Source organism: Sebastes umbrosus, chromosome 8 (assembly GCF_015220745.1).
Source record: "Sebastes umbrosus isolate fSebUmb1 chromosome 8, fSebUmb1.pri, whole genome shotgun sequence".
In the NCBI taxonomy this organism is placed as follows: Eukaryota; Metazoa; Chordata; class Actinopteri; order Perciformes; family Sebastidae; genus Sebastes; species Sebastes umbrosus.
The window spans coordinates 18,552,782-18,571,412 of NC_051276.1; the positions used below are offsets into that span (position 1 = coordinate 18,552,782).

Genomic DNA, 18,631 nt, shown 5'->3' on the forward strand with positions numbered 1-18,631 from the left:
ATTATAAACTGAAAATGAAACTTAACCCACAGACACAAACAGCAGTCTCCTGGATGAAAGCCATGTGTTGTTGGACTCATCCACCTCCCCTACCGCCTTGAGCATTTACTGTTGCCGCGGACGGGTTTACATTGTAGTTAATGGAAAGCCCGGTGTGTTGCATACCGACGCTAAAGGGTGCCTTGTGCAGGCATCGAACGCTAACCGCTGAGACAAAGCGTCGGTATTTGACGCCCAAACACACAATAACAAACACTCGAGACAAGTTGAAAAGATTAACAGTTTTAATAAAATCCATGTCAAACATCAAAATACTGAAATGGCAAAAAAAGGATAAAACTTTTTTCTACTTTTTTTTTAAAATTTTGTACAAATCACAGTGGTTCAAAAAATATTACAAATTTTTAGTTTCAAAACTTTTTTTTTTGCAACAGCAGCAAAACATTCTGATTGTTGTGTATTTTTTCTTGAAAGCCCTTAATAGTTTGTGAGTGTGGTGTGCTCTTTCTTTTGCCTTTTACTGTAATACACACAATAACATGAGCAGTAAATGTTAATAAAACTCATAATATGAGTCAATGGAAACAAAAGTGCATAACAATACTATACAGTATATACGATCCACTTAAAAAATGACAGTATAGACCAGGGGTTAATCACACCATGTATGTCTATATAAACACTCTCCCTGTCCTGGGCCTCTCTGTGCATACAGTCCTACGTATACACCAGCTTAGTAAATACAGTGGTGAGCAGTTATAAGGTGAGAGGTTAATTCCAGCTGGGACTTAAATTTACAACACTGTACTGTACTTTGGATAACAACTATCTTCATTAAAGCATAATATATATAGTTGTCGCAGCTAATATCCAGCCAGTAGTCCACAGATGCTGTTCCCCAACTTAGAATACACTGACTTAATGCATGATTGCAGCATAGTGCATCGCAGCTAAATAGTGGAAGCGATACTATTGAATTTGGCTTAGAGAGAAACGAGAAAGTGGAAAAGATATTTTAATTTTGATCAAGAAAACTGGTAAATATAAAGACTTAGCGCATACTTATCAAAAAAGTTGTATTAGGCTACATAATAGAAAGTGCAGGCACCTGAAAGAGTGCAAAAACATTTTTTTTTTTTTTTAAACTGCTGGTTTGCTGGGTTTCTTGGTCATTTCATAATTTAAGTCGCTTTAGCATAGATGATATTGTAAAGCTCCATATCTGTGTTATCATAGGCAGTTAACGCTGTGAACCAAATAGCCAGTTAACTATGCTAAGATACTGTACATTAAAGAAAGCTGCCTACTTGTATTTCTGTGCTCACTTCTGTGTGTGTGTGTGTGTGTGTGTGTGTGTGTGTGTGTGTGTTTCTTGGCTTAGTTAATCAACGTTATTTTTATGCCCAGAAGGCTGCAGGTGCAGTCAGTGCCGCCAGCCTGTACGGAGCCAAAAGAGTGACATTTCACTGAAGGCACAGGAAAGGAGACACCGAAGACTAAAAAAAACAAGGTGTTCTCTTCTCGGTCACTCGGCCTCACATTTAAACAAGGAAGGTCAGGCCTGCTAAGAAGGAAGAAAAGCTCCACTTAAAATAAATGAGAGGATGTGACAGTAAAAAGGGATGTGATAAGATAGAACAAGAAAATCCATCCTATAGCAGAATGTGACTTTGGCCTGTAGGGGTCAGCATGGAGCAAATATTAAGGGCTGAATAAACTAACGATTATCTGTTTAGGGTTTCTCAACCTTTTCTGGTCCATGACTATTTCTTTTTCCCACAATTCTGAATTTACACCAATAATTAGAGACAATTTGTCATGAACTGGAGGTTCAAATATCCAAATAAATATGATAGTGATTATGACAGCTGACAGTATTTAACTTATTAAATATTATTATTTCAGTTTTAGAAATTTCCCATCACCCCATTTGCATACCAAGTGACCCCAGATAGGGTCTGTCTAAACCCAGACCAGAAACATGCATCATGCTTTAACCACTTCCTCTGTCATTACACACAGTAAAGGCTGAACCCAAACATTACACTTGGCTTTCAGCCATTTAGGACATTCTTAAAATATATGCATTACAATACTTGATTTAAATTTAGCTTTATATGATTTATACCCTGAACCCAATATCTTAAAAATCACAAGATTAAGCTTGATTGATTGTAGTAACTACAGTAACAGCATAAACGGGACAGATTCTGCATTCCTTTTTTCAAGCAAATGTCCCAGCATATTATTTAAAGTTGTAGAATTAGCGATGCTACCTCGAGCTGTGCTGAGTTTATTTAGTAAAACTGAGTTGTGCATAAAGCCACATAGCAAGAAGAAGAAGAGAGCTACTGTGGGGTTTCAGTGCCAACTATAGACGTTAAACAAGAAGCTGGACGAGTCGTGTTATTCAGCTCCTCGCTGAGCACGTTGTGGGAAAATTCTGAAAGACTTAAGTGTGTGCTACAATCATCAGGTTTAAAAACAATCTTACATAAGGAACAATTCATGCTAAGCAAAGAAAGGTATAGACAAAAAAAAATAAAGAAACATTCCAACACCAAAGTGTCATTATAATGACAAAGTTAGGCCACCATGCAAATGAACCACGTTTCAACAATGGTTGCACTCTCCCAGCACACAGGCCAGCCAGTGCTTGCTAAAAAGCTTTGCTTTCTCAAAGTCAGTGGTTCTGAAGTTACAGTACAGGAATCAACCTGTTAGTCAATTTAATCGCTACCTCTCAATCACCTGGTCGGTGGAGATTTCCAACCACGGTGTGAGTACTTCTACATCCAAATAATCACCACTCTAGAAAACATACTAATCAAAGGCCGTGTGATTAGACCAACCTACTGTACTACACCCTACAAAGTGTTTCATTTAAGGCCGTTTGTCTGCATAAAAACAAGCAGCAGGCTTAAAGATTCTCCACAGGCATGACTCCAATTGGCTCAAAAGGATAATGGTTGAGAGTGCATAAAGCAAAACCATAATCCATTTTACAGTTCTAACACGATCATGGCCGTTATCTACTGTGTCCATCATGCAGAACCTGTCTGCAGGATGTTGCTAAAATCCCAATCTAGTTTTTCGTTTTGTCCAACTATAAGGCACACGGACCAAGAGCAGAGGCTTAATGGGTCATACCAACCATCAGTAAGACAAATCTAATGGCCATCTCTTCTATGGGGAACTAAAAGGAGGCCATGGAAGTCCATCAAAAAACAACTTTCTCCCCTTTGGGTCTTGATTCTAAACTCCCAAAGCACCGCACTGGGATGGGTTTGAAACATCCGTGGAGTAATTCCAAATTATGTAGGCTGCACGTAATGCATGTTCACTTTTACTCCACTTTCACTCTTCTCAGAGAGGAATCAGCTCAATTCACACTTGGGTCTCGTGAGATCCCGTCTGAATTCTATTTCGGTAGCCGACAATGACTTTAACGCGCCGCCCCGTGGAGGAACGGCAGCATGCGCCACGTGTCTCACACAATCCATCTATTTCCTGCAGGTGCCTGGGTAAAGCTGAGGGGCGCAAACCCACAAATAGAACAAACGTGCTAATAGAAAACCACAAAGTCTCGTTTTCACATTCAGTGCTAAAGCCCAACAAAATTAGCACCCCTTGACGAGGAAATCAGATTTGCTCTCACATACATCGAATCCTTTGAGACGACACTCAGGATTTGCAAATTCAATCTAAAGTGATTTTCCTGGTTAACAAGGAAGCAGTTTTACAAAGTTGTAACCACTGTACGTAAAATCAGAAATCTACACATTCTTAAAATCATTGACCTATTACGACCTCTTACAGACTGTTAGCAGAATACGCAGAAAACAAATTAAGGTTTAAAAAAATGTGTCAAATTTGAATACCATCATTAATACTCTGCACGTCCATCGCAGGTAAACACTAAACGGCTAAACAGACGCTTTAACTGTGAACATAAATGTGTGCCTCTGTGTTCATGTGGACACTGTCTTATTGTGTCTTAAGCACCATTTTCAATTCCAGCCAGAGGAATGGAAGGCAATGTCCAGCGGTGACACTCTTCTCCCGACACCGCAGACTGAAAACGAGGAGGGACTCAAATATCATATCACACTTCCTACTACTTCCTCTTTTCTCCTCCACCCCCTCTTACCAATACAGGAAGCAGGGAAGCAGAAATGAAGAAAGTGAGGAAGAGAGAGATCAGAAGAGTCACAGCTTTGGTATTCAGAATTAGGTGAAAATCAGGTACAGTCCGCTTTTCAATACACCAATAACACTGTGCTTTCTCCTAACACTGCATGGATTGAAGTTATACTGATCTTAATAACTGAAAACGAGAGTGAAGCAATCACAGGCACAACAACTAATGTTAGTTAGTGTGAAGGTTTAGTGCCGGGGCCCTGAGCGGTGCTGCCCCTAGTGGTGTAGGGGTGTAAAGGCAGGCTGGCTGAGGTGCTATAATGCAACCGAGTGGTCATGGACGTTACAAGCGCATCTTTTGTTTAATACTGCATCCATCATTCCTCAATGGCAGAGGTATCAAGTAAGGCTAGCCCTCTTTACCCCATCGTTGCTGCAGAGTGGTCACTTTAAATGTCTCTGAGGTGCAGATTGGTGAATCCAACTCCAACTGTGTTTTGCTTTTGCACGTGTGGTGTGCAGGAGGAGGGGGTGGGAGGTGCAGGGGTGGATGATGCACACCAAGGACCACTTCATTACAAGACTGGAGGCTAATAGTTAGGATCAAGCCTCCCGACTGGAGCATCCCAACTTGCAAACGGTTTTAAGGTAACCCTTACACCCAATCCTGGGCTCTAGGTTAACAGTCCCATCGTTGCAATGGCAATCTCAACACTTCCTGGGTGTAGTGTGCGCCATTTCCCCTGATAAGAGTATCTTAGAAGGCGCAAAAAAATATATATAGAAAAAGGTCAAATAATATCAAAATAATGACATTGTTAAGTATCAGTTCCTGGGAATCCAGTGCTGGTTTTTAGAGGGATGGGTCTGTGTGTGCGAGCTAACAGTCTGCGTAGAAGTGAAGGCAGAGGTAAGCTCCCCGAGAGGAGCTGCAGTGGTCAATGTGTAATAGTCATTAAGGTCAATGTGAAGGAAGGAGACTGAGAGAGATAGAGAGCCCTTGCTCCCAGTCCAATCACTCAAAGGCTGGGACACTGTGAGTGCTGGTGGAGGGACAGAGCTCTTGTGGATGGGACGAGGGGGCTGCACTGCGACGCTGCATGCCCTAAAAGATCAGGGCGTCTGGGAAGCACTCAACTCGGAAGCATCACTCAATCACACCAACTGCAAACATACACTCACGTCCACGCACATACCCTTCAGTTAAGTCCACACAGGCATACCCAAATGCACTCATGAAGTCACCCACAATTATAAAGAGGCACATACATTCCCCCAAACATGCTGACATTCAGGCGTAGTAGCACTGATAAGTCATTTCTCCACTTGATAGAGGAGCTCCTCTATACGTGTAACAGGGGGGGGGGGGTTAGTTATCCTGGGTGGGACGACCCAGGTCAGGATGAAGAAGAAGCCGGTGGAGGAAACCTCTTTAGGAGACGTGCGGAGAGGAGGACGGGTGTCTCCAGAAACACCAGCCCCGTTTGGTGTGCTGCTTGCGCAAGATCTCCTCCTCGCGCTCGCGCTCCTTCTGAGAGCGCAGGTAGCGGTCCTCTTCCTTCAGGAACCACACGGGAGGCCAGCGCTGCTTCTCAAAGTGCCTCTGGTTGTCTACACAGAGAGGGACAAAGATGAAACATTTCAAATGTCAAAAAGAAAGACTTGAAAGATTTCAGGTGTCATTTCAGATATTCACTGATGCAGTTACAACAGGAAGAATCAACAAAGAAAATAGCTGTTGCACAGTGAGGGATTGTGAAATAATAATGTCATGAAATAGGTGACACAAGGAAACAACCGACAGCTATATAAAGGTGCAAGGACAAATGAACGAGGTGACGTCACTAATGATTCCTTTACGTATAAACCCCATGAGATCAAGTGTTTAACTTTCTAGCAATGGTTGTGCTTCCCTGTGGTCACATTACAACCTACTACTTATCAAATGTATGTAAAATGTATTCACACTTTCATGAAATGTAAAGATGGATTCAATTATTATTATCAATAATTATTTTTATATAGCGTCAAATCATAACAAAAGTTATCTAGAGACGCTTTGGACACTTGGATGTTGCCCATAATATACCTGATGCAAGACAAAACAGCTCATGAGTGGCTCATCTGTTTCACCTGCTAGTATTTTTAGCTTCCTTGCATCAGTGTTTTTCCAGACAAAACTCCAGCTCTCCCACTCCAACCAAATGCCTGCTATGAACAAGTCACAGCATGCTATAATTCCTTAGCAGTGTGCTTAACCCAGAAAAACGTACTTTTGTTCAAACAAGCACTGCAAAGCAAACTTTGTAGGAGTTTTACTGAGAGGGGAAAGCTGCATGTATGAAAGGGGTTTGGGAGAGGCATATTATCAGGGCCAAGAGAGGCGAGGTGGTGCCTTTACCTGGAGACATGACCTTCATGTCTTTGGGAAACTTGCGGCAGATGCTGTTATAATTAGTGCAGATGTGGTGGAGACACCAAGCTGATAGTTGCTTGCCATTGTGGAACTGCAAACGAAAAAAGAAAAAAAAACAGAGGAGAAATGAGTTATTACAGCTGTGAAAGAAGAACCCAAGACACAAAATTAACAGATACAACTTAGAATTAGTCCTTAATAAATTATAAATGTATTATTTAAAAGGACAGTTATGCAAAGACAGACCTGTGCAAGCTCGAGGTAAGCCAACACTTGTCCGTCAATGTCACCTCCTTTCGCTGACGACTGGAGAAGCTCATCCACGGCGTGCTGTTCTGAAGATACACAACATGAACATAATCACGTCACTAATACTGTTTACATGCACCGCTGACATTTTTATCTCCCAGTTATACATTTTTAGTCTGCACTGAACAACTCTCTGCACCTACGATCTTTGGAGTGATTGATAAAAGGCAGTTTGTACGCAGATAAAGCTCTATCAAACCCATATTCTGCCACATATAGTCAGAACAAGTGAATAGTTCAACATTTCTAACACTGCAGAGAGAGTCTTTACCTGTGAGGGCGACAAGGCGTGGCAAACACAGGCGGTTGGCGAGAATAATAAGTTCCATGGGCTCCAGACCAGGACAAGGTGTCAGCAGACCGCAGTACAGGAACTCCAGCACCCCGCGCATACAGGCTGTACTGGTGTTAGGAATGGATACCTGGAAAAAGACAGAGGAAGCACAAAAAAAAAAAATCATGAGTACTGAAGGACTGAAAACCAACATGGGAATTAATGGACTTAATATAGGCATTCATATTCATCACAATTTGACACAAAATGTTGGCACATTCATGTAAGCTATATTACTGTAATTGTAATGGCTAGAAATGGGGTGGGGTGCAGTAATCTCAAAGAAAGCAGTGCAGTTGGTATGTGGAGGTAAAGGGCAGAGGACATGCTGTTCTCGTTACATTCTCTTTGATCTATAGGCTCAGATTAAAGTGCCGTCTGGGGGCTAGTGATGTGAGCAATGTGGCTTACGCTAAAGACCCCCAAAGCACGCACAGGTAATCCTGCTATCAGACCATTTTTCCACAAATTAGACACACTATCAATGTTCTCCTAAAACAGTGCATCTCATTATGCAGATTATGCTCCTATAATAAAATAAAATATATGAACATAGGACACCGATAGATGTACTAAAGTTAGTGATTATTAGTGATGACTGGACCACTCCAGACATGCACAGTTAAACATGTTAAACATTAGGGTGAAACAACATATGAACCATGTTTTATAGTGGGGCGAAAGTGCCAAACCAGAGTTCCAAAAAACAATCACCTGCAATGACCTCTAGATGTCGCCATACCATCAGTTAGACCTTAGTTACTAAAGGCACTGGTCATACTGTAGCCCACTACACTATTCCACTTGGTAGTTATGTACATAAACGCATAAGAAAAGAGCAAGACCTTTTTATGGGCCTAATTAGCGAGAGTCGGACAAAAAGCAATTCAGCAGCAGGTAATGCAGTCTAAGCCCAGGAAGGAAGGTAAGTGGTGATGCAAGCAATGACCTGCCCCCTCCAGGAGCTCTCTGAGTGTACCCACTGAGACGCTCTTCAACCTCCACCGCCACAGCCAATTAGGAGAATGTCAGCTTGGCGCGACCTCTCGTTACCACTAAAAAGTCACAACACCGAGACAAGGGTGGTCTCTGGAGCTTGAAGCCCCAGCTGGGGCCAGGAAGCATTAATGAGTGGACACACAGTGACAGGACATTTATGGATAAGACCCATCGGCTGTTCTGACAAGGTGTCCCCTCAGTCTGCCGTCCTAAAGCTCAGTTAATGGTTAAACTGAGGTTTATTTTGTTTGCGAACCCAGAAAGTTGAGGCATAGAGTGAAAAAAAACCCAATGATCAAATCTAATGATGAAAAGGAATTGAAAATGTAAAAGACGTAATGAATGTATTAGAGTCAAAATTCTAAATAATGTGTGGGTGAAGGGAAAAGCAGTGAGTCACACAGCTGCCAGCACACAGATAAGGTACAAAGTTTAAGAGAAAGAGTACGAAACTTGACGTCATTCTTCCTCTACTGTGAAAAAAGTTACTGCAGATAAGGATTCCTCTTCAATCTGCTGTCTCTTTTTTCTTGAGCAAGACTTCTCAACTTGTAACACTCCACTGGGATGCACACTCACATGGTGAACACAAAACCACACACCCAGAACATAATCCAGGGGTGTACCATGACACACTGACTCAGCAGCCGACAGTAAACCTGTCTTTGACTCGTGGTTTTTGACTACTACACCACAAATAAAAAACCTTTTTAACTACGGTATGACTGATGGAGTTTTTCACAAACATAAAGTATGAAGAGTCTATATTTAGGGTTGGGTTGTAACTGATTACATTATACATGGATTATGTAATCAGATTACAAAAAAATACGTAACTATAATCAGATCAGGTTACATTTGAAAACATGTGTAATCAGATTATAGTTACATTGTCAAGGATTACTGGATTACATTTTTGATTGCGTCTTTAAAATATACGTTTATGCTAGCATGTTTTTGTAGGGTTATTGGATTTGACCAATTCTAAATACTGGATATGTTCTACTGTATATCAAAGTAAATTACTCCTCTCAGGTTGCCGGGTTGTCAGTTTTATTAATGGTGACTTAACTGATATTTGTTTTAATTAATGATTTATGGGTAATGGAGTTTGTATTCCTTTTTGTTTACATTGACAATGGAAGAAGAACATATTGAGAAAGTGCTCCTCAGGCAGTTACAGGAGCAAAATCGTCCATTTGGCCAAAAAACAGCAGCAAAAAAACAGCATCCCACATGTAGAACACACACATACACCTGTACTTTGTGCCAGTAGTTTTTGTAAGTGTAATGCTGAATATGCAAAATACATTTTATTTGCATTTAAAATGTTTTGAGATGTTTAAAGAGAAAAAATAATATTTATTGAACTCCAATTTTTGTGACTGCGTCCATTGTTTTTAGTATACGGTGTAATATTTTTAATGTTTGATTTTGAAATAATCCAAAAGTATTCAAATTAGATTACTTTTTTGTAATCCAATGGATTATATTACTAATTACAAGAGTTGACAAGTGATTTTTATTCAGTAACTGACTACATTTCAAAGTAATCTGACTCAACCCGTTCTATAATGTTGCTAATACTAATAATACAACAACTAATAATGATAATGATAACACATTGGATTGAAACACATATCTTAATGCTGTTCTGCACTAAACTAGAATAGTCATGTTTTTATCACACAACAGCATGAAGACTGAAATGTGTGATTCTAAAAATACTGAGGAGGAAGTGTGACATAAGAACGGAAATAGATCTGACTGATCACATGCTACTCTCACAGTTAGAGTTACAGCTTCTATAAATTTTCATAGAATAGATTTGTATAATGAGCCTCAAGAGAGAACAGTTGCAATGTGGTAATAAGATGATATAGTCTGTCCACATACATAACCCATTAGCCATTTAATTTTCCCTGTTGTTTATGTCCTGAAATGACCAAAACCCGCTCATTTAATTTGATACATTTTGTGTTAATCAGCATATTTGTTTATTTTGAATATGTCTAAGAATATTGCCTGTATAAAAACTGAGCGAATGAGTCATAGACTCATCTTGTCATTGTTAGATTTAAACTTCTTTTCTTGTAAATCTTCCAACATCAACATCTCACCAACATTAAAAGTCAAATTTGCATGCAAATATACTGTAAATACACTCATAAACACAAGCGCCGACAGCTTCATTGTGCCGTCGGTCTTTGAGGCTTTGTCTCCAGGGCACCTGTCTGCTATGCTGTGCCAGCTCCGCGCCATAAACAACGCCACAATAGTCACATGAACATGAACCGTTTAGAGTAACCATAGACACCGGCAGCCCACCAGCAGCAACACTGTGCCCCCTCAGTGATGCTGATGTCCTGTTTTCACCACCGTCCACAATAGATGCAATGGCTGTTTTTTTTTCGCACCCACTCACATGGTGCGTTCTGGAATAAAACCCAGGCCATTCATATGGAAACACAAAAAAACTAAATGGTTTCTTCTAACATGCTTCTTCACACATAAACTGAATACACAACATTTGTATTCATGGTCTCTCTCTGATTACTTCCAATCCTTCTGAGGGCCTGAATCTACGTAACCTAACCCCGCTGACCTTGAAAGTAACCATACCCCAGGGGATCTGGTTCTGCAACACTGTCTGGGCAGCGGCGACTTAAAGACAGACGGAGACATGAACTTCCTCTCTGACTAGGTCAAGTCCGGTGCACTGCAGGCACCGGCACACGGAGGTGCACCGAGCGACCAAAAGCTGAACGTCAGGTGAGAGAGAGCGCACCTGAAGTAACCAGACCCGCCACCTGGAGAATGCTGACCTCGAAAGAGGAACTATTCTGGGCTTGAGACGGGACAGTGAAACATTTTCTGCTATCACAGGATGTGTGAACAAGTATGTGTGCGTGTACATTTTCATGTAGGTACATGCAATATGTGCTCCTTATGTGTGCAAGGCCTCTAGCGGTCTGGTAATTGCAGAGCTTCAACCACATTTGCAGGTGAAACAACGGTTTGTAGGTCAATCTGATAAAAGGCCTCAGGCACCCTGAGCTGTAAACCTTCACATACTAGAAGCACACAGTGAGAACAAAGACACACATGTGCAGGTTGTACAATAACAAACCTCCAAGTAACCCATTCACCTTTGCCTATAATCTCTTCTTTTATCAGAAGGTAACTGCTTTGTCGGGTTCAGCTGTGTGATTAGCGACCTGAGTTTACTTCCAAGGATCCAGGACACAGAAACTAAATCCCTGCTCAAAACTTAAAGGTAACTCCATCCTCAAGCTCTTCCCGGTATGTCTAGTCTGAGCTTACCTCCTCGATGTAGCTTTCCATGAAAGAGCCGCGGAACATGGCGGCCATCCAGTTGCAGCTGGAGATGAGCAGGGGCTTGTGGGCCGGGAGGCAGCCATCGTCCAGTCGGAACACCACATCTAAAACCGGGGTGGGAAAAGAGCATTCATCTCGTGGAGTGCCACAGAAGCCCAAGCTACAGAGGGGGGAAAGACAGACAAGGCAGACGTCCAGACACACACACACACACAGGCAGGCAGAAGGCCAGACAGACAGACAGACACACACAGAGACATAGACACAGGTAGACAGACAGAGAGATAAATTGACAGAAGGACAGAACAGCTTTTGACACAGAGTAAGGGAAGGAGAGCAGACGCAGGGTCGTAGGTCATGGAGTAAATCCTGGTTGGACTTTGGTAGAGAAAGTCTCGATAGGGAACACAGCAACTATGTTTAATAATGGGATAAATCTGAAAGCAAAGAATTTCATCTATCTGTAAGTCAACCTTGAATAACAAGTGGGATAACGCTGATCAGATTATACAAATGCTCCGATGGCTTCATTTCTCAGTAGAATCTCTTATAAGCATTTTAAATTAAGTTTCTCATTGTTATGATCATGAAGACAACAGAGAAAGTATAGAAAGAAGTGAATGTGAGACAGGCTTTGTTCAGAGACAGCTGATGTCTGGCTCTGCCGTGACAACATGCATACATAACAGCTTGGGGGGGACAAACAACACCACGCAAACACAAGACACAGGAAGCACACGAGAGCGAAAACAAGACAACCGAGCAAACTGTCATCAAATCACTTGATGACCTTATAAGGACTTCAGGTAAACCACAACATGTAAAATGCATATTTTATAGCAAATATTCAATGGCAAATACATGATCAAAATGTACACAGAGTGTACATTTCCAGAGACTGAAAAGAGATGCTGGAAATTAGCTTTTCTGTCTTCCTCACACATTCTCCTCCACTACTCACACTCTCACACACACATGCACACACCTACAGACAAACACTTACTGATGCATATATGGAAAACGTGACACTAATGCCATTGAAAGTATTGAGGCACTAAATGTTTGGCACAGTGGTTTACCATTAAAGGTCCCTTTGTTGAGGCACTCCTTGATGCGGTTGGCTCTGCGGACGTGGAAAGCCTTGGTGATCTCCTGGTTCATGAAGCTCTCTCTGTTGAGAACGTTGGCCACCATCATCCGCAGGTCAAACACCTCGAGCAGCTCCGCGATGGTGGCCACCTGCATCAGATCTCCTCGGCCCTCGTCCAGGCTGCCCGTGTACAGGTACTGAAGCACCGCCTGGAACCAGAATGAAATGAGAAGTCAAATATACAGCTTTGGAACAACAACTGCAGTAATGATTTCTAAACAGATTTATGTTCCTTTCCCCAATAATGTATGAATTAAGGCTGTCAAAGTTAATGCGATAATAACGCATTAACGCAAAGTGGGTTCAGTTTTAAAGCTAGAGTGAAGATATTGGCATCATATGAAACTAAAAAAACCTAAAGAATGCATCGGTAACAACATGTCATACTAGCTTGTTGGGAAGGAGGTTAAATAACGCTCCAAAGATACGCTCAATTTTGGCGAGGAAAAACTGGAATGGCCATTTTCAAAGGGGTCCCTTGACCTCTGACCTCAAGAAAAATGGGTTCTATGGGTACCCACGAGTCTCCCCTTTACAGACATGAACACTTTATATCATGATGATAATCACATGCAGTTTGGGGCAAGTCATAGTCAAGTCAGTACACTGGCACACTGACAGCTGCTGTTGCCTGTTGGGCTTGAGGTTTCCATGTTATGATTTGAGCATATTTTTTATACTAAATGCAGTACCTGTGAGGGTTTCTGGACAATATTTGTCATTGTTTTGTGTTGTTAATTGATTTCCAATAATACATATAAAACATTTGCATAAAGCAAGCACATTTACCCACTCCCATGTTGATAAGAGTATTAAATACTTGACAGATCTCCCTTTAAGGTACATTTTGAACAGATAAAAAATGTGAGATTTAATTTGCGATTAAATATTTTAATTAATCAACATCCCTAATTTTTTAGTAATCTTCTAAATCTAAAGTCCATCACCTTAAATGGTTCTTCCTGTATAAGCGCGTCCATGGCTACCACAGTCATGAGTCGTGGTCGTCCGGTCATGGGATCATCGACATGCTCCAGACACACACTCAGGAACCCCCTTCCCCATCCTGAAAGTGCTCGACCAGTCCCCATTGCACCCAGAGAGTAGTGGGCTCGAGAGGGGAGCGCATTATCACTCTGGGAAGTCCTCAAAGATCCCTGCTGGAGCAGCTGGGGTCGATTCAGGCCCCGCACTCCTCCATCAACTCCGTCTTTATCAATGTCCAGGCTCTTGGTGCGCCCGGCTTGCTCCTTGGCTCCTCTCCTGCTCTGCTCATCTTCCTCCCCGCTCTCCAAGTTTTCCTTGCTCTCCTGTTCCTCCCCCCGCGGCACCGGGCCTGATCCACCGAGATCAAGGGTGAAGAGGTCGTAGAACTTGGAGCAGGAAGTAGCCAGATATACTTTGTGTGCAAATACGCGAGTGGCACCACCCTGCAGAAGGAAAAGGACGTCTGTACACAGTGGCTGGCAGAAAAGGGAATCAGGGCCCTCGCCGTCTGCGGGAGGGGGGTCTGGGATGCCCACTATGGGGCGAGGTGGGCGAGGAGGCAGGAACGGCGCCTGGAGGAGGGGCCTCTGGACCCTTTTCAGGTGGGACTTCCAGAACTGCAGGTGCCGACGGGAGATGAGGGCGGCTCGGATGGCATTGTCAAAGACATCTTTGACTCCAAACTGGGCAACGATGCTGGTCTCGTAGTAGGGGATCCCAAGTTCCTTCGCCACCTCGTGGCCTCTCTCTGGGGGAAGGATGTCGGTAGGTTTGATGGGTCTGTGGGACAGGAAGAGTTAATAATGTTAAAGATGACAGCGTTCAGATAAAGACGCAAGTAAAAGAAGTACAAGTAGGGAAGCAGGAAGTTTACAAAGCAAGAGTGTGATGTCTTCACCTCAGTACTCATTTTAACAACATGTATCTATACTTTATTTATATGATGGAACAATTCGGATTACACTTAATGAACATGTAAAACAATACACCTTACATGTTTTTCTTCACACCACATGATTCAGTCACTGTTATGCTACTTATCATTGATTAACTGGAGCAACCCCCACATGCAACCCTCATCTGAATTTGTCTGTTAATGCCTGATGAAGAAGGCGTCTCACTTGGCTAGGGGTCGTCGTGCGCGGTTAACTGCATCCAGGTCGGCATAGCGCAGATCCAGCTGGCAGCCAACCAGAATGATGGGCGTCCGGGGACAAAAGTGCTTGATCTCCGGGAACCACATGGTGCGTACGTGGCGCAGGGAGTTGGGATTAGCCAGGGAGAAGCAAAGCACCACTACGTCAGACCTTCAGGGAATACAAGGGGAGAAAAAAAAAAAAAAGTCTTCATTTCATGTACTCACAACCTGACAGAGATCATAGATAAGACGGGGAAAAGATGGCAGAGGAGAGCTGATGTGTTGTGTCATGAGCCAGAGATGTCAGCAGAGAGAAGACATGTGGTCTTTGATGGAGTAAAGGGGACAGAAAAGAGAGAAAGAAAAGAGGGGTCAGTCCTGAGTCACTGAACATCTTGTCAGTTTATGTTAAAACACGTGTGATATGTGTATGGAAGAAGCTTGTTCGGCTGCTGCAAGGCATTGTGGGTGCATGGGCAGTGCCATCAAGAAAGCCGGGGTCACAAGACGCATGTGTGTGGGTGGGTGGGACTGTGTGTATGTGTGTGTGTGTGTGTGTGTGTGTGTGTGTGTGTCTGGGCCTCTGGGCTGGGGATCTGTGTGTCCCATCTCTCTCTCTCTCTCTCTCTCTCTCTCTCTCTCTCTCTCTCTCTCTCTCGCTTACATAAATATCCCTGAGCCCTCCAAGGCTGCTAGACCACAAAGAGAAGGCTAAGAATAGCTCAGAATACACACACACACACACACGCACACACATTTCCTCAATCGACGTGTTTGGGCAAGCAGACAGCAGCACTTGCAGCTATTCTCTGGTGCTGATACTTCTGTGGCATGTTTGTGCACGTGTGTGTCTGTTTAATGTTAAATCAAGCTCTGTGTCAGTGAGACGGATCATTTAGTACCGCTGACAGTGCAAGAATCTATAATTCCTAAATGATCTACTTCTTAAAACAACACAGCACAATACAGGGCTTTCGACCCCAGCAGCACAAAGACACGGCCTAGTTTGCATCACTTATGTAACTTGTGAACTACATCATTGATAGCATGCAGATCATTAAATATATATCCCTGCTTTTGACATGTGTCAGGTACGCGCGGATACACCAGAAGACGTGAGACGTTAAACCACATCCTGAACTTAAGAGCAGCAATACCCACCAGTTAAACGCTTCTCTTTTTTCCCCGCCTGTGCTACAGCGTACATGGCCTATTTACTAAGCGGACACTGTAAAAAAAACCAAAAAAAAACACCAATCTTATCTGCTTGTTTCATCTATTTAACTTTGTGCAAATCAGATAAAAAAAAGGCCAGCCAATAGAGGTAAATCCACCTGTGTTGAATGGAATTTCAACAGTTTCAAGTGTCTGAAAATCTTCAAAAAAAGGAAGCATCTTTGAAGAAGTTATATAAAAAAACAACTTAATTTGCATTACAAACGGGCACCTGAGTGACAAGTTCAATTACTTATGAAGGCACTATATCAAATGACTCTCTACAAAGGACTTTTTTTTTTACAGTGTAGACACAGGTTCCATAGTCCAACTTTACTCTCACTAATGTAATCTCTGAAAAGCTCCTACTCCCAAGGACATAACACTACCAGAGCATTACATCACAGCTCACACAGACACACACACACACACACACATAGGAATGCCCATTAGCACTTTGTCAAAGGATCATTACCATGGCTTAGGGTGTTTGAGGTCATGTTATGTGTACGTGCCTTTGTTCTCGTGGTTAAAGGAATTTTTTTTTACAACCTGTGCTTTACAGCCATAGTTTGTCCCAGTATACCTTTATGTTAGAATAACGCTGTACTGTAATATGAACACCAGAAGGCTTTTAAACCTGTCAAATCTTGACCTATCTTTCAAAAGCAGCTTGAAAGTCTGAGAGTGAAGGTGAGGTAATTAAAAATTAGTAGCAGGATAATCCATTAGTGCTGCTGCTTTGCACTGCAGAGCTATTTCCAGGTTCAAACCTGCTGCGGGACAAAAATGTGTGTGTGTGTGTGTGTGTGTGTGTGTGTGTGTGTGTGTGTGTGTGTATTTATATAGGTTTGTCAAAATGAGAAAACACTTGTGAGTCAAATAATAAGGCAAACACTGTGCTATCATAATTTACCACCAGCACTAATGCATAATAAATAGCTCCACCAGTGACTGGTTATTTAGTGTTTTCTCTGCATGTGTGTGTAAGTGTGGTGGATCCAAACTACAAAGGTCATCAGCTGCCAGATTATGTAAGAAGAGACATATATGGTCACAGGCACTCACACGCACAGCAGCAGCAGCGATGTCCCAGATAATCAAATTTTCTGTCGCAATAAAGAAATTAATGGGTCTCATGCAGACGCGTGTATCACTCTGCAATCACACAGCAGCCTGGCATGACACCCCTCATCAGTCATTAAGTCTGTCACAACAGCATTATAAAAGTTAATAACAGGCTACTAAAACAGAATACAAGGGCCAGTGCAATATGATATTGTTTTGCTGATTTAGTCGAGAAGCAAAATTAGATTTTCTGACGAATTTCTGCTGATGTGGGGGGAAAAATGAAGTTGAGGTTGTCTCAGGTTAAGTTTGGCTTAACCTATTTTCAGGCCAAGATTGTTTTCCCCAACTGGAATGTTCCTCTCCATAACAAAGCATGTGACAGTCTGGGCATTGTCTAACAATGTGATGTTTTGAGTTTTGATATCAACAAAGGGCTCCAGAGCGGAGGTAGGTGCGGAGCAGCTAAGTGTCAAGGGTACGGAGGAGGTGAATAATGGGAGTTGAGTTACGGGGTAATGAGGGAGACGTGGTGGAGGGGAGGCAGAGGAGAGGAGTCTGAGGGCGGGTTGGAGGAGAGGGCACGGCCCAGATGAACGAGTGGATGAAGAGAGCTGCAAGAGGAGGAGGAGAAGGAGGAGGAGGAGGAGGAGGTTGTTGCCTGGAGCTGCAGACGCCAGGGAGGCAAGCAGGCAGAAAACAGCTGAGCTGGCACTGTGTGTTTTATCAGCTGACTGCAGGCTGACAAAGCATACAGGACACGCACACACGCGGACAACCAAAACACACACAAACAGAGGCCGATCGCTGTGCAAATGTACAGACACACCGAGAGAGAGGAAGGACACAGAACCTGCAAATGCACAAACACACCGTCTGTCACGCAGACACACTTGCCAAGAGATTGACGGGGCGACATGTTACACAAAGTGCATCCACCCACCCTTGAGAGAAGGCACAGACTGCACTAAGTGATGTGTACATGCATGTGTGTGTGGTTATGGCTTATGACTATCTAAGAGAAACTTTAAATTATGAAAGAAATGCATTTAAATTAGACTATCTAATGCATATGGATGAAGAGAAAGATAATTACAATTACTAGACTTAAAAGTTGGAGAGTGGCGACAAATGTCTCAATGTTAGTGTTAGATTTAGATAAATTTGCGGATTACTGTTATTTTTATATTATTTATTATTATTTTATTTATTTTTGTATTTTATTATATTATTATTATTTTATTTATTTAATTAATGTTTTATTTTGAGTCATGTCATTTGTTTTGTTTGTTGTTGTTAATAATTTCCAATGCATATCTTTAAAACCAATACAATTTAATCACAAACAAATATGTGGATTAATGATTAATTGTCTATACGCAGAACTCATTTAATGATGTATGAAATGTTACTGTCATGTGGTCAAGTTGAATTGGTATTTGCCGATTTAGCTTTGGCAATAAGTACATTTTGCATTTCATGCCAATAAAGCAGCTTTGATGAAGGCACGAGGAGTAAGAGGATAGAGCGATGATC

The 18,631-nt window shown here is 42.2% G+C and overlaps 1 protein-coding gene across 4 annotated transcripts in view; it reads right to left on the reverse strand.

Moving 5' to 3' along the window:
* Positions 1–269: 269 nt before the first annotated feature.
* Positions 270–18,631, reverse strand: part of rhobtb4 (Rho related BTB domain containing 4) — a 44,121-nt gene continuing 25,759 nt past the window's right edge. For 3 of the 4 annotated variants that reach the window (XM_037779169.1, XM_037779170.1, XM_037779168.1), the window contains exons 4-11: positions 14,796–14,981; positions 13,635–14,454; positions 12,617–12,836; positions 11,523–11,641; positions 7,137–7,287; positions 6,803–6,891; positions 6,542–6,647; positions 5,573–5,751 (exon numbers count right to left, since the gene is read on the reverse strand). In XM_037779169.1, coding sequence (XP_037635097.1) covers positions 5,573–5,751; positions 6,542–6,647; positions 6,803–6,891; positions 7,137–7,287; positions 11,523–11,641; positions 12,617–12,836; positions 13,635–14,454; positions 14,796–14,981 — 1,870 coding nt within the window. Of the gene's footprint in view, positions 5,752–6,541; positions 6,648–6,802; positions 6,892–7,136; positions 7,288–11,522; positions 11,642–12,616; positions 12,837–13,634; positions 14,455–14,795; positions 14,982–18,631 lie in introns of all 4 variants that reach the window. The other variant, XM_037779167.1, reaches the window with a different exon arrangement.